This window comes from Protopterus annectens, chromosome 6.part0, assembly GCF_019279795.1.
Source record: "Protopterus annectens isolate FY-2018-M chromosome 6.part0, PAN1.0, whole genome shotgun sequence".
Lineage (NCBI taxonomy): Eukaryota > Metazoa > Chordata > Ceratodontiformes > Protopteridae > Protopterus > Protopterus annectens.
Genome location: NC_056737.1, coordinates 1,402,445,682 through 1,402,460,213, shown reverse-complemented (window position 1 = coordinate 1,402,460,213; position 14,532 = coordinate 1,402,445,682). Strand labels below are relative to the sequence as shown.

Sequence of the window (14,532 nt, the reverse complement as noted above, 5' to 3'; positions counted from 1 at the left end):
ATATGGATACAGTCAGGTATGTTGACAAATGATAATACCGGTACCTGCTGCTCTCACCATACCATAAAACACATTAGAAAGCGGTCACATGGCTACACTGGAAGTAGACTGGAGGGTAGAAAGCTGGGAGTCCACTGTCTTCTGAACATACTCGGGCAAGATACCAGAGAGAGACTTGGAAATCTCCCTGACAAATTCTCTCTGAAATCTGGTAACACAGGCTAAATGATTCAATGTTCTAAGGGAAAAAGATGCTAAAGCATATGTCCACTTCCCAGACAGGTCCATAGCCATAGACTCTATTAGGAAGATGGACCGAGGAACTTTCTTCAGATACTTCCTCATGGCTGCTACTACTACCACCACATCCATACAGTGGACCTTTGCTACAATGTTTCCAGTCTGTTGGTGCAGCTAGAATCCTGTCAGGCTTCTTGGGGATGGGTTCCACCACATCAGGTCCTTCCATGCCCGTTGAGCTATCAAATCAATGAGTGAGTCAATAAACAGTACCACCCAGGACGAAGATGAGCCAGAACCAAAGGCTTCCAAGATCATGGACTTAACTGGAGAAAGGTTGTGTGTGAACCACCCCCCTCTCTGCCTCATCAATTCAAGGATCTCACCAAAGATGACATCTTCAAGGGGGGGGGGATCTAGGGAAGCCTTCACCTTCATCCAAGCCTGTGTATTCCATGATGGACTCTGGGGAAGAGTCCAAGTGCTTCTGCTTGCGTGTCTGTTTCCTGTGTACCAGGTCTGAGGAGAGAGAAAATTTTGAATCAGACTGGGAGCTTATGTAGCAGGGTCTACTTGAGCCCCCATGAAGTATCAGACCACTGCAGGGTCCACCATACAGGTTTTTCCATTCTATCTGAACACTATAAACCTGTTTTTTTTTTTCTTGCCTAAGGCCAGGAGTCGGGCTCCAGGGATATGCTGCCAAAATGTTGAAACTACAAGAAGCACAATGAAGGGTATGAGCTCCTTGAACACTAAAAGCTCAAAATATTTTTAATGTCACCCACCAGCATCACCATTTGAAACTTGAAATGTTTCTGAGCAAGGTAAATAGATTCTCCAAAGGAAACGTCTTTGGACAAAGACTCAAAATTGATGGAGTTCTCCTTACCAGTATGATAATCAAGGGGATTGTAACACGTTTGGGCAGGCCAAATATTTTTCTCCTATTTCAGGGTAAGAAGACAGCTTTTTTGCTGTGGCTGCATCTGAGATGAAGGGAAAACACCTCAAACTATGTAAGAGTCCATTCCTTCTCAAACTACAAAATGTACTTCCTCAAAACGTAAAGAGTCAAAGGAAGAAGCAGGGGTCTCCAGGAATATCTGCCAGCCAACTTCTGGGATATCAGCAACAGGGAAAATGGCTAGGAGAGGGTCTATGCTAAGAATTGAGCCAACCAAGGGAAAAACTAACTAAAATCCTTGACTTAAAAATTAACTAGTGACCAGTGCCTGGCTGAGCACAGTAGCCAACAGCTCAGTAGTCTAGCTGGAACTCAAAGTTGGTATATACTCCCTTCCTCCAGTGGAATGACTACAGGTGGCGTAGAAGAAAGTACAGTTGTGTACACTTACATAAATGTAGATGTTCCGAGTGTATTTACTGTTGCAGTCATCACACTTGGGTTATCTGCCTGCAGGCAGCCTTCAGTTGGCCCGAATACCAGAGTCTTAGGATTTCTGCATTGGATGCTGTCACTTCTTCTATGATGTCAGGGGTATAAAACAGGCAGCCGATGCCATTACATGTTTTTCTTAGCCCAGATGTCAGGAGCCCCCCCAAATAGGAAGCTATTATATGGTGGGGAACACCACCAGTAAAATGTAAATACCACTGCCATTAAAAATGGCCATAGAGATGAGAGGTAGAAAGGATAGAGAAAACCAGGGTGCTGGAGGGAGGGAAACCAGGACTGCAACAGTGAATACACTCAAACATCTACATTTATGGTAAGTGTACACAACTGCACTATGTTCTTCGTGTTTCACTGGTGCAGTCATCACACTTGGGTTGATTCCCAAACCTGAGGAAGGGTTGAGGCAGTCAAGAAGTGTCAAGGCTGGCTAGCAGGCCTTGTAAGACTGCTGTAGCAAATCCAGCTCTGGATTTAGAAAAAAATAGGTAAGTGGTAATGCTTGGTGAAGGTGTGTACAGAACTCCACGTTGCAGCTTCCAAAATGTCCCTGGTAGGGACTCCCCTTAGAAATGCTGTAGAGGTGGAAGTAGCCCTAGTGGAATGTGGTCTGATCCCCTGTGGGCTAGGTTTTCCATGGTACTTGGTGGTAGTAGCAAATATTCAAATGAGAGCTTTGAAGGCCGAAGTAGAGAAGGGTTCCATGTGAACAGCAGTTGAACATGGGTCAGTCAGTCCTGAGAGATAGGCGAGCGCCTTTCTGAAGGGATGGGCGATGGCCTCCGTCGCCCTCAGCCGATCGAAAGGGAGTCGGGTTCACAATCCCGGAGAAGCTGGCGAGGGCCCCTGGGAGAGTTCTCTTTTCTTTGTAAAAGCCGGTCAACAAATGTAAAATAAAAATAAATAAAATACTTGTAGCAGAAATGGATGCAGTGTGCTATCCATTTGAAAATGGTTTGCTTTGAAATGGCCTTACCCTCTGCTCCTGTAGCAAAGCTGATTAGCAGCTGATCAGATTTTCTGAAAGGTTTAGTCCTGTCAAGGTAGAACCTGAGCTGTCTGTGCACGTCCAAGGAGTACAGGATCCTTTCCCCTTTATTCTGAGAATTAGGGAAGAAGGTTGGCAAATGGATGGATTGGTTTAGAGTCACACTGGACACCACCTTAGGCATAAAGGATGGGTTAGCCCTGAGGGAAACCCTGTCAGCATGGAAAATAGCGAAGGGTTCCACAGCCATTAGCGCCTGTAACTCAAACACTCTTCTTGGTGAAGTTATGGCTAAAAGCAAGGCTGTTTTCCAAGAGAGGAATTTAACTCTGCTGAAGCAGCAGGTTTAAAAGGGGAAAGTGTGAGCTTTTCCAATAAAAAGTTAAGGTCCCAGGCAGGGGTGGGTGCTCTCCTAGGTGGCCTCAAGTTATTAGCCCCTCTCAGGAACTGTTTGATGAGAGGTGAGAAAATAGAGGTGGCTCAGTGTTATAATGAGCCACCTCTATTTTCTCATCCTCTCAACAAACAGTTACTGAGAGGGGCTAAGACTGGTGTAATGGTGTCGGCTGCCTGTTTTATACCCCCTGATGACCTGACATCATGGAAGAAGCGACAGCATCTGACGCAGAAATGCTAAGACAGATAACCCAAGTGTGATGACTGCAACAGGGGAACACAAAGAAAGTACAGTTTTGTACCTACCATAAATGTAGATGTCCGAACTGGATAGCATCTGCAGTCCTAACAACTGGGTTGTCCTGTCGTCAGGCAGCCCTTCAGTCGGCCGGATTCCAAAGTCCGGGTCCGGCTTCGGCTGATGTCGCACTTCACCCGACGTCATCTCTGTTGGTCTTCGGGTATAAAGGCATCAGCCGACGCCATTTTCCTCAGTGTTTCTTGCCCCAGATGCCAGTAGCCCCCTTGAAGGCTAAAATTTGGATAGATGCCAATGTTTCCAAAAAGATAGAGGTAAACACAAAAATAAGCATGTATGTACATATATACAAACAAATACACCATAAAAGACTCCCCACCAGCTAGCTATTAGGAGGGTAAACACCTAGGAGTACCACAGAGGGGAAGGAGGGAGGGTAATCCTGACTGCAGATGCTATCCAGTTCGGACATCTACATTTATGGTAGGTACAAAACTGTACTATGTCCTTCATGGATGCATCTGCAGTCCTAACAACTGGGTAGAATACCATAGCCAACTAGGGAGGAGGATAAAAGTAGATTATGGTGTGTTTAGGATCCCTTGCAGTACAGCAGTGGCAAACCCTGCTCGGGATCTGGAATATAGAGGCAAATTATAATGCTTGGCAAATGTATGCACGGAGGTCCAAGTAGCCGCCTCAATAATGTCTTTGGTTGCCACTCCTTGTAAGAAGGCTGTGGTAGTGGCTGTTGCCCTTGTAGAATGAGGTCTTATGTTCTGTGGAATTGGTTTTCCATGGAAGGAGTAACAGAATCGTATGCAATTTCCTATCCATTTGGAGATTGTCTGTCTGGAAATAGCTTTTCCTTCCCTTCCTGTTGCATAGGCTACAAAAAGTTGGTCAGTCTTTCTGCTATTTTTTGTTCTGTCCAAGTAGTAGCGTAGCTGTCTATGTACATCCAAGGCAGTATTCTTTCCCTCTGTTTTGTGGGTTGGGAAAGAAGGTAGGTAGGTGGATTGCCTGGTTTAAAGACACTCTGGATACCACCTTAGGTATAAATGTAGGATTAGTCCTCATGGACACTCTATCTTGGTGGAAGATTAGGAAGGGTTGCACTGCCATTAAGGCCTGTAGTTCTGAAACCCTCCTTGCTGAAGTAATTGCCAGTAGGAAAGCAGTTTTCCATGACAGGTGTTGTAGGTCTGCTGTTGCTGCTGGTTCAAAGGGTGATAGTGTCAACTTTTCTAGCACAAAGTTCAAATCCCAAGCTGGTAATGGTGGTTTCCTTGGAGGTTTTACATTCTTGATTCCTCTGAGGAACTGCCTGAGCAAAGAGTGCGGTGCGAAAAAAACAGGTGGATCAAAGCTGTATTCTGCTGAAATAGCTGATGCATGTATCTTGATGGAGGAGTAGGACAGGCCTGAATGAAGAAGTTCGGCCAGATACTCCAGAATGTTAGGCATATCTATGTTTGATACATCTTTTCCTCTTTCCGAACTCCAAATGACAAACCTTTTCCATTTTCCAGCATAGTTCCTTCTTGTTGAAGGTCTGCTTCAAGAATAATGTCTTTAACTCTTTGGGAAAGTTCTGGATTAGCTGCTGCTATGTGATGTTCCATGCAGTCAGTTACAACGTTTTAGGTTTGGATGTATGATGCTGTAGTTGTTCTGAGTTAACATCAAAGGCATCAGGGTATTACATATTGTTCGAGACATGCTCCTCAGCAGTGGGTACCAGTGTTGTCTTGGCCAGTTTGGAGCTATCAGGATTATCCTTGGGCGTTCTTCCTTGATTTTAGTAGTGCTTTGTGTATCAAGGGAAGAGGTGGGAATGCATATGCTGTTAGGCCTTTCCAGCTGAAGGAGGCGAATCCACTTTCCATGCTAGTGGGTGGAATGTCCTTGTGCAGAACTTTTGAGCTGGTGATTGAGAGGTGATGCGAATAGATCTATCTGAGGCATTCCCCATTTCTTTGAGATGGTTTTGAAGATGTCCGGGTGCAGCTTCCATTCGTGGGCATCCGATGTGGTTCTGCTTAATATGTCTGCTAGAGTATTTTCTTTCGGTACAAATATTGCCTGTAACTGGATGTTGTAGCTGAGTGCCAGGGTCCACAGCTCCAAAGTCATTCTGCATAGGGGGTATGAATGAGTGCCTCCCTGTTTGTTGATGTACCACATGACTATGGTGTTGTCTGTCCTTATCATCAATTGGCCCTCTTGGAGAAATGGTTTGAACTTTTGGATTGCCAGTTTTACTGCCAGCATTTCTTTTAGGTTGATGTGCAGGTGAAGTTGATCCTGTGTCCACAATCCTTGCACGCATTTGTCCCGCATGTGGGCCCCCCATCCTAGGTCTGAAGCATCTGTTGTGATGGTCTGGCTTGCTTGACATCTGCGAAAGGGTAGGCCTGGGTTTGACTGGCATGCCTGAGCCCACCATAGGAACTCCTGCTTTAAGCATGGAATTAGTGGGATTTCTGTTTCTAGGCTGTACCTGTGTTGGGACCATAAATTCTTTAGGTACCACTGTAGTTTTCTCATGTGTAGTCTGGCAAATGGGACCAAGATTATGCATGATGCCATGAAGCCCAAGGCCTGCAGTACTTTTCTTGCTGTTAACTTGTTCAGTTTTGTTAGTGCCAAGAAGTAAAGAGGGAGTTCTTTTTGTTTTTCTGTAGTCAGGAATGCCATTTGTTTTACTGTGTCCAATTCCAATAATGTCCTTGTTTGGGATGGTATCAGCCTTGACTTTTGTAAATTGACTGTGTATCCCAGTGCTTGTAGCAAGTAAATGACCCTTTGTAAATCTGTTGTCAGCTTGCTTTTGTTGTCCCCTTGCAGCAGGCAGTCGTCCAGGTATGGGTAAATTTGAATTCCCTGTAGTCTGCAATGGGCAATTACTGAAGCCAGGCATTTTGTGAATACTCTGGGCAGTAGATAAGCCAAAGGGCAATGCTGAGAATTGATAGTGCTCTGATCCTGCAAGAAATCTGAGGTATCTTCTGCAGATTGGTCGAATGGGGACGTGCAGGTATGCCTCCTTGAGATCTAGAGTTACCAGCCAAGACTCCTTGCCCAGCATGGGAAGAAGTTGCTGTAGGGTCAGCATTTTGAATTTTGGGACAATGATGTATGTATTTAAGGTGGACAGGTAATTGGTCTCCAACTTTTTTCCTTTCTTGGAACTAGGAATAGTCTGGAGTAGAACCCCTTTCCTTGCTCTGCTGTTGGCACTCCACAGCTCTCATGTTTGCTAATTCCATTATCTGTTGTAGTGCCTCTGTTTTTTGATTTGGAGGTAGATTTGGCATTCCTCTTTTGACTGGTAAAGTGTGGAAGTGAAACCGGTAACCTTGATCTATGGTTTGTAAAATCCACTTGTCTTTTGTTATGTAGTGCCAGTTCTTTGAAAATAAGGTTAACTTTCCGCCTAGAGGAGCTGCTATTTGTTCCCTGGTTAAGTCACTGTGGTTGTGCTGATGTTGTGGCAGTGGTTGTGTCTGTGCCTCTGTTGTTACCTTGCCACTGTCGTCCTCTGTAGGCACCTCCTCTGGTTTGGTTTCTGCCTCTGGAACGTCTATTCCTGCCCCTTTGAAATTTTGTGGAGTCAGGAAAGGACCAATTTTTGGCAGGCCAGTTCCTGCTAAACCTTGGGGGTTGAACCTGTAAGAAATCTTTAACCGTTTGAACAGATTTTGCCTTTTCTTCCATTTTCTTCATAACCTGCTGGGCAGGTGTACCAAACAAACTTGTCTTATCCATAGGAGCATCTAGCAACTTAGCTTTAACATGATCCGGTAAAGCTTGCTCCTTTAGCCATGCATGCCTTCTTATCACTGTGCCAGTCATGGCTGATCTAAATGAAGCCTCCAGTGCATCATAGCCACATTTTAAGGAATGGTTGCTAACCTGTTGTATGTTATTTACCATTTCTAATACATATTTCTTATCAAGAGATTCATCAGTGGTTAGTTTTTAGTTAACTGATCAAGCATAAACTCTTGGTATTGTATCATGTGAAACTGACAGTTTAAAGCTCTAGCTGAGAGAGTAGCTGAAGTGTAGACCTTTTACCCCATCTGTCTAATGACCTTGCTTCCCTTTCAGAAGGAATAGGGTTTTAGCTATGGTCGCTACTGCCTTGGGACCCTGGGATATAGTTTCGGCGTCTGCAAGTGGGGCCTTGTAAAGGTGGTGATGAGTATCTGGCACCCTGTAAAATCTGTCTGGTTTTGCAGGGGCTGGGGGTAAAGAATCTGGAGCGGAGCAGACATCATTGAAAGCATCATCCACCACAGAGAGAACAGGAGGTATAGCTAAGGGCCTGTGCTGTGGGAGGTGCAGAAAGGTCCTAAGTCTTTTACTGGAGTCTGAAAAATCCTGTTGCTGCCATTGGAACTGCTCTCGCATGGCATGTAAAGTTTCCCCAAAGGAGAATTCTTCTGGTGGGGAAGCAGCTGGAATGGATTCTTCAGCATCAGAATCTTCAAATTGGAGAAAGGAGCCTCTGGCTGGTCAGTTATGTCTGATTCGTCAGCAGAATCATCAGAGGACACTGGCTCAGGGGCTCTGCCCTAGGTCTCTTCTCTGGGGCTGAGAGGCCCTGTCTGGGTGAGATTGAGATCCTCTAATTAATGAAATTAAATCTTCTGCCAAAGTAAGCATTTGAGAACTAGAAAAGGGCCTGGTTGTGGGGGGTTTAACAGGCACTGTCTTAGTAGTCTTGGCTGCTTTAGCCCTGGCGAAGGCCTTAATGGACATGGCTGCTGGAGGCCTAGCAGCACCACGTGCTGGGGTAGAGACATCCAAGGGAATGGTGTCTGATAAATCAGTGGCAACCACCGTAGTGGATTAAATTTATGAGGCCGATTCAAGAGTGGTAGCAGGGGCCTCAGTTGTAGAGATAGGTTCAGCTGTACTTTGATCAGTTTTCTCGGTTTGCTTAACCATGGTTTCGCGAAACCGCTATCTTTTTTGGCAGATTGGGTAGTCGGAGGATCCGGCGGCATAAAATCAGAACCGAAAAACTGTTCTGCAAACTCCGACCGGCGCCTAAGCGCTCGGTTGAAAGAAGCACAGGCCGAACAGGCTGCTACGTCGTGGGCTGGGCCTAAACAAGGCAGACAATAAGAGTGGAAATCTTTATGAGGTATTTGTTTAGGTTAAACAATTATTAACTTTTCTGACATCGGCTGAGGCAAGAAAGAGTAGCTTTAGAAGTCTGAAGTAATCTCTGGATCCGACCGACGGCACTTGCGAACAGCTTCTGCTTCAAGAAAGACTGAGGAAAATGGCGTCGGCTGATGCCTTTATACCCGAAGACCAACAGAGATGACGTCGGGTGAAGTGCGACATCAGCCGAAGCTGGACCCGGACTTTGGAATCCGGCCGACTGAAGGGCTGCCTGACGACAGGACAACCCAGTTGTTAGGACTGCAGATGCATCCATGAAGGACATCATCCAGCAAGGTTATACCTCTTGAGAAATGAACCTCGATTAGACTACAGAAGGGCTGATGAGATTACTAAGGCCTCATATGTCCTGTCTGTTTCAACGTAATCAAGCTTTCATAAGCATTCCACCTTTTTTAGCTCGAGTGCCCTTTCAGATTTCCTCTCGGGAAAAGTGCTGGTTAAATGCCTGCTAAGACTTAAGGAAGCAGATGTCCTTGTATAGGTGACCAGATGGATGTGTTCCAGGAAAGTTCTAAAGTTTTCAGCTCTTCTAGTTATCTTTTTGTCTGAAATTCTATAATACAGGTAACTCAAAATATTATGGTTCTAACTAAAGCAGAAAATGATACAAGATTATAACCTCTAGGGAGAATCAATGGACTGCCAGAAGAAAATGGTAAAAGCCGGAAGGTGTACTCACTGCTTACAGCAATTGAGAAGATAGTCAGCCTTCATACAGGTATCCCAAGAGGTGGTATCTGGGTTTGGAAGAGGTGAAGGTTGGACTGCGGCACATACTTGTTCTTTTGGATTGATATTTTAGGAGACTGAAAATGCTTGAAGTTGACAACACAAGAGTTAAGAAGAGATCAATAACTCATAATGACACCCCTTCAGCAGAGGGAGCTGGAAGTGTAAAACAAAATAAATAATTTGCATGGTCAAATGTAATATGAAAAGCAAACGTTGATCACAACTGTGCAAAAGACAAAGGAATAATTGTGAAATTAAATTAAGTATTAGAAGGAAAAGGAGGGTTCAGATATGACAGGTTTTGCGAAAACCAAGATGGTCCTATGAACAAGGTTTACAAAACAATCACTATGGACTGAAAAGGTGATCAGGTTGTCGGTGTCTATAATAGAAAGACAGTACTGTAACTCTAGGGTGATAATTGGAGTAGTTTGTGTATGCATACGAAAATAAAGTACTGTGGCAGTTAAGAAAATCAGGCCGAAAATTTACACTAGCAGGTTGAGTCATATATGTAAATTACGATTTTTCAGAAGTGATTTTCAACACAGACTGTAGTTTGAGGATGCAATTATAGAGTGTAAGGAGCTGCAGATTAAAATGTAGACAGTTTTTTTCAGCTGTGCTGAAAGTTTAAAAGTCAAAGAATTCAAGGCTAAGCTTAAACAGTGGCATCTGCAAATGATGAGGGAAGTAATGCAGACTGAATATATGGGAACTGTGAATCTAGGGTCTCTTCCAGGCAGAGGAGTAGTGGGGACAGCATAAGGAGTTGGATGGAAGAGTACAAATGTTTTGGGGCATGCCAGCTGTTTACAGATGGTACATGAGAGATCAGTATAGCAGGTATTTACAGAAAGGAATATGATTATGAAATCTGGGGCTAAGTATTCTTGAAAGAAGGCATTTCTATTAAACGTTCAGGCAACATCCAACAGGATGTAGATATTGTACCTGAGCCTTAGGGGAGGGTGGGATCATGCTCCTGTTAATCCCAAACATGTAGGCGGACCAGGACAGCTAAATCACCCATGAGGATTGCCAGAAAGACCTACAGAGTAGCCACAGAGCGTCGAGACTCCTAATTGGCTACTTACCTCTTGCCATATCATCTGCAAAAGTTCACCTAAGTTTTAATCTTCTAATGGAAAAGAGTGAGGACAAAGACCCATCCTCACCCTAACTCACCACCTAAAAACAAGGTTCTGAAGTTAAAGACATCTGAAATACACTATCTGAATCCAATGATTACTGCAGAGTCAACAGGCCTAACAAGAGATCTAGGCTTCAGAGATGTACGAAGTAGTGTAGAAAACTGACTGAAGGCTTGCTCTACAGCAGAGTGTATGGCCCTCACTCCACCCATCAGTTGCTGGTGTTGGAATGACAGGCCTTTGTTCCAGATGGGTAAACAGCATTCAATGCTGACCTAGGCATGATTCCACATTCCTATGATGGTTTTAGCACATGCTCAGAAAAGTCAGAAAAAGGTCTTCAGGGTCCAACACTAGGTTACGACTTCAGTACATACAAGATATGCTTAATTACTTGGGTCAACATCAGATCAGACTGAGGCAAAACTACAACAGCTGAAGTAGGAATAAAGAAGCCTAATGTGCTGGGATTATTGAAACCAACCTACTCAAGTCAGGGAGACAAAATTAGCTCTCCAGGGAAAGCAGGGTGCAAAACTGGTATTCTTGTACTCACAGTTCAGAAGTAAACAACTCCAAATGCCCAAATAAAACACAACAGAAGGATGTGCTGGTATCTTATCTACATGCAGGCCTCCCAAAGAGATGATAGACAGGAGGGATTGAAGCATCATCCCTGCAAGGTACCCCGAGAAAAAATCTTGTCAGCTCTGTCAGATCCCTGACTGGAAGACAGAGGAATAAAATCTGCAGAGGAAGCCAGGCAGCTCTCAAGCTGGAAAACAAACAAGCAATCCAGAAGAGAAACAAAGCACTAAGAAGGTCTCAAAAACCAATTGGGAAAGGAATACTGAAGACACCACCTCTGAAAAAGATGCTTGTCCACCTGTCCCTGTAAAGGAAGGCGTAACTGCAAGGCAACTAAATATAAAAACAGCCAGAAGGGTCAAAGACCCAAATTAACTGTCATACACAGTAGTAAATAAACAACAAAAGTGATGAAGCTGAATAGCAGACAGAAGGTCAATTAAGGAAAAAGACAAGTTACCAAGACAAACTCAAAATGCATGCTGCAGCTATGCTAAGGTAAATGGGCTATACGAAACAACAGAACTAGCCAGCAAGGAAGAGAGGAAAAAATGCAGAGCACAGACAAAAGGATAAAACCACTAAGGTTATGACTGCACAAAAAGAAAGAGAAAATTCTTAAAAAGAAAACAGACAAGTCTCAATTTTCAAGGGAAAAAAATGAGAAAAACAAGTAGCAAAGAAGGTCATCAACCTACACTCAACAGCTGCCACAGGAAGAAGGGAACGTCAGCTGTTTTTCAATGGAACCTGAAGCTGCTGAATTCAACCAAACACTTTCAGTGATGAGAAGGAAAAGAAAAAAGAGGAGAAAGAGACAATAGGACCAGAAAGGGATGGTGCTTGGGAAGCATTTGAAAGCATTAAAGACCGAATTGCCTTAGCACATTTACCAGTTTATGAGAACATACAGCTAAGCAGCATTAAGGGACACCAGACAGATTCTGCCTCGCTCTTTAATTATATGTGCACCTGCTTGTAGTGGATCTGAGTCTTAAAGTCACACTCCAGCTAGACAATAAATCTCTCATGATTTCTAAGAACAACACATAACACATTATGGACAGAAAAACACAGAAAAGCTGATGGAGTAGAAAATCATACGACTTAATAAAATAACATGGTTTGATAATGCAAACAGATAGCAAATTACTTAACATACAAACGTATTCTGAACTGCAGAAATGAACTTAAGAGAAACAGAAGAATGCACTGATGTTATCCATAACTGATTCTACCTGGTGGTTGCTGAGGCCAAGAATACTGCTGCCAATCTTGAAGAACATAAGTGAACCGAATAGATATGCTCACAAGAGGCAAAGGAGTTAGTGGACACCCCTAGAGAAAAGTTAAAAAAAAAGATGTATGTAAACAATCATAAGAAGGAGATAACAATCCTTGCCAGTTGCCTTTAATCTCACTTGAAAACACACATACACACAAATCTGTATCATACACACGCGTATAAATATGTTCAAAAACAATGCTTTGTAGTCTGTGGTTTTCAGTTTCTTAACAACAAAGAAGCCAGAAAATAAAACACTTGTAAGTTAATACATAACCTTTCTTTCTCTGCATCTGAATACTAGACTTACCAAGGGGAATCATGTTGGAATAGCATGCTAACATAAGTTTTCAATGTAGAATGAACTCTCTGTACTTAGAAAATTCTTCAAATATACAAAAACAGAACTGCGGTAATTTTCCTAAACAAATAAAAAATGTTTTTGCTGATAAATGTATTACTTACAATCATTACAATCAGAAAGCCTATTTAAATTAGAACAGTCTCACCTCTTATTCTGTTAGTTTGATAGTAGAGCACAGCATATTAAGGCTGAGAGCTGATATCAAAATTAATCTTGCAGTTCTCAGTTTAATTCTCTCTCTGTCTACTTGCATACATAACTAATGCCTCTTAGCAAGTCACTTAACCAGACCAATGCAGTGGGATCATTTCTAAAAAGAGGCACTGTTGCATGGTGTGTCTTGTTCAGAAAATAAATCTATGACAAAGCTAAAGGTGATTGTATGACTGTGTGGTAATTCAACAACAGCACCATAAATTCTGCTATTTTCATATCATATGGAACAAGGGTCATTTATGGTATTATACACAGGTACTGGTACACATTCCTTGTAAAAAAGATGGACAATCTACAATGAAGCACAGGTCTGTAAGATACTTGCTGTAACAGCAGATGGCTGAATCATCCTTGTCCTCACACTTTTTAAGTCACTGAGTTACTGCCCTGCTCAGAATGGAAGTACTGGTTCTGACTTTTTTCAAAAAACCTCCAGATCCTGAATCCAACATGTTTGTCAGAAACTGACTGCATCTCCAGAAATTTGGGGTTTATGTCCAACACAGCATGTGGATGCTCAGCCTTTGTTTCATATGCACAAGGTGATTCTGTCCCGCTTTCCAGCTCATAGTCACAAAACAAAAAGTGTTTCCACTGAGAAGAATTCAACATACATTTTGGTGGTAATACACTGCACTTCACTAACAAACCCATCAGCAGGCCCTTCAGTCCAGATACAGGAAAACACAGGTACAGTGTTTAAACCTAATAAAATCACACTATAAGCTAAATGCTTACACAGCAGGCTAATTATACAGGCCAAAGGCTTTAGGCAACATTTAACCCTCCAAAAATACACAGCAGAAATCAGCAACAGGCAACACTAAAAATTATCCCAGCTCTCTTGTAATAACAACAGGATGGTGGTGATTACCTAACATCCAAAGATAACCACAATTCAGTTCAATCATCTCATCTACTTTCATGCCTGAGTACTGCAATAAACTATAAAACAATGCCTCTTCTTCTTTGATGCCCTCAAAGTAATTATTTAGTAGGGTAAAACACAAATGGAATGTGAATGCAACAATCAACTTCCCATTGAAGACCACTGTCATGAAACTCTCTCTAGCAATCCAATTTTAATGCTTTGTAAAGGTGTATCATAAACCTAAGTCTGTTCAACATTTTTCAGAAGTGATTTTCAACACAGACTGTAGTTTGAGGATGCAATTATAGAGTGTAAGGAGCTGCAGATTAAAATGTAGACAGTTTTTTTCAGCTGTGCTGAAAGTTTAAAAGTCAAAGAATTCAAGGCTAAGCTTAAACAGTGGCATCTGCAAATGATGAGGGAAGTAATGCAGACTGAATATATGGGAACTGTGAATCTAGGGTCTCTTCCAGGCAGAGGAGTAGTGGGGACAGCATAAGGAGTTGGATGGAAGAGTACAAATGTTTTGGGGCATGCCAGCTGTTTACAGATGGTACATGAGAGATCAGTATAGCAGGTATTTACAGAAAGGAATATGATTATGAAATCTGGGGCTAAGTATTCTTGAAAGGAGGCATTTCTATTAAACGTTCAGGCAACATCCAACAGGATGTAGATATTGTACCTGAGCCTTAGGGGAGGGTGGGATCATGCTCCTGTTAATCCCAAACATGTAGGCGGACCAGGACAGCTAAATCACCCATGAGGACTGCCAGAAAGACCTACAGAGTAGCCACACAGCCGCCAGACTCCTAAT

At 43.0% G+C, this 14,532-nt stretch overlaps 1 protein-coding gene across 4 annotated transcripts in view; it reads right to left on the bottom strand.

Moving 5' to 3' along the window:
- Nucleotides 1–14,532, bottom strand: part of RAB3GAP1 (RAB3 GTPase activating protein catalytic subunit 1) — a 2,239,542-nt gene that overhangs the window by 1,686,326 nt on the left and 538,684 nt on the right. For 3 of the 4 annotated variants that reach the window (XM_044074944.1, XM_044074942.1, XM_044074943.1), the window contains one exon: nucleotides 12,218–12,317. The exons of the other annotated variant lie outside the window; for it this stretch is intronic. In XM_044074944.1, the coding sequence (XP_043930879.1) occupies nucleotides 12,218–12,317 (100 nt within the window). The remainder of the gene's footprint in view (nucleotides 1–12,217; nucleotides 12,318–14,532) is intronic. 4 annotated transcript variants of the gene reach the window in all.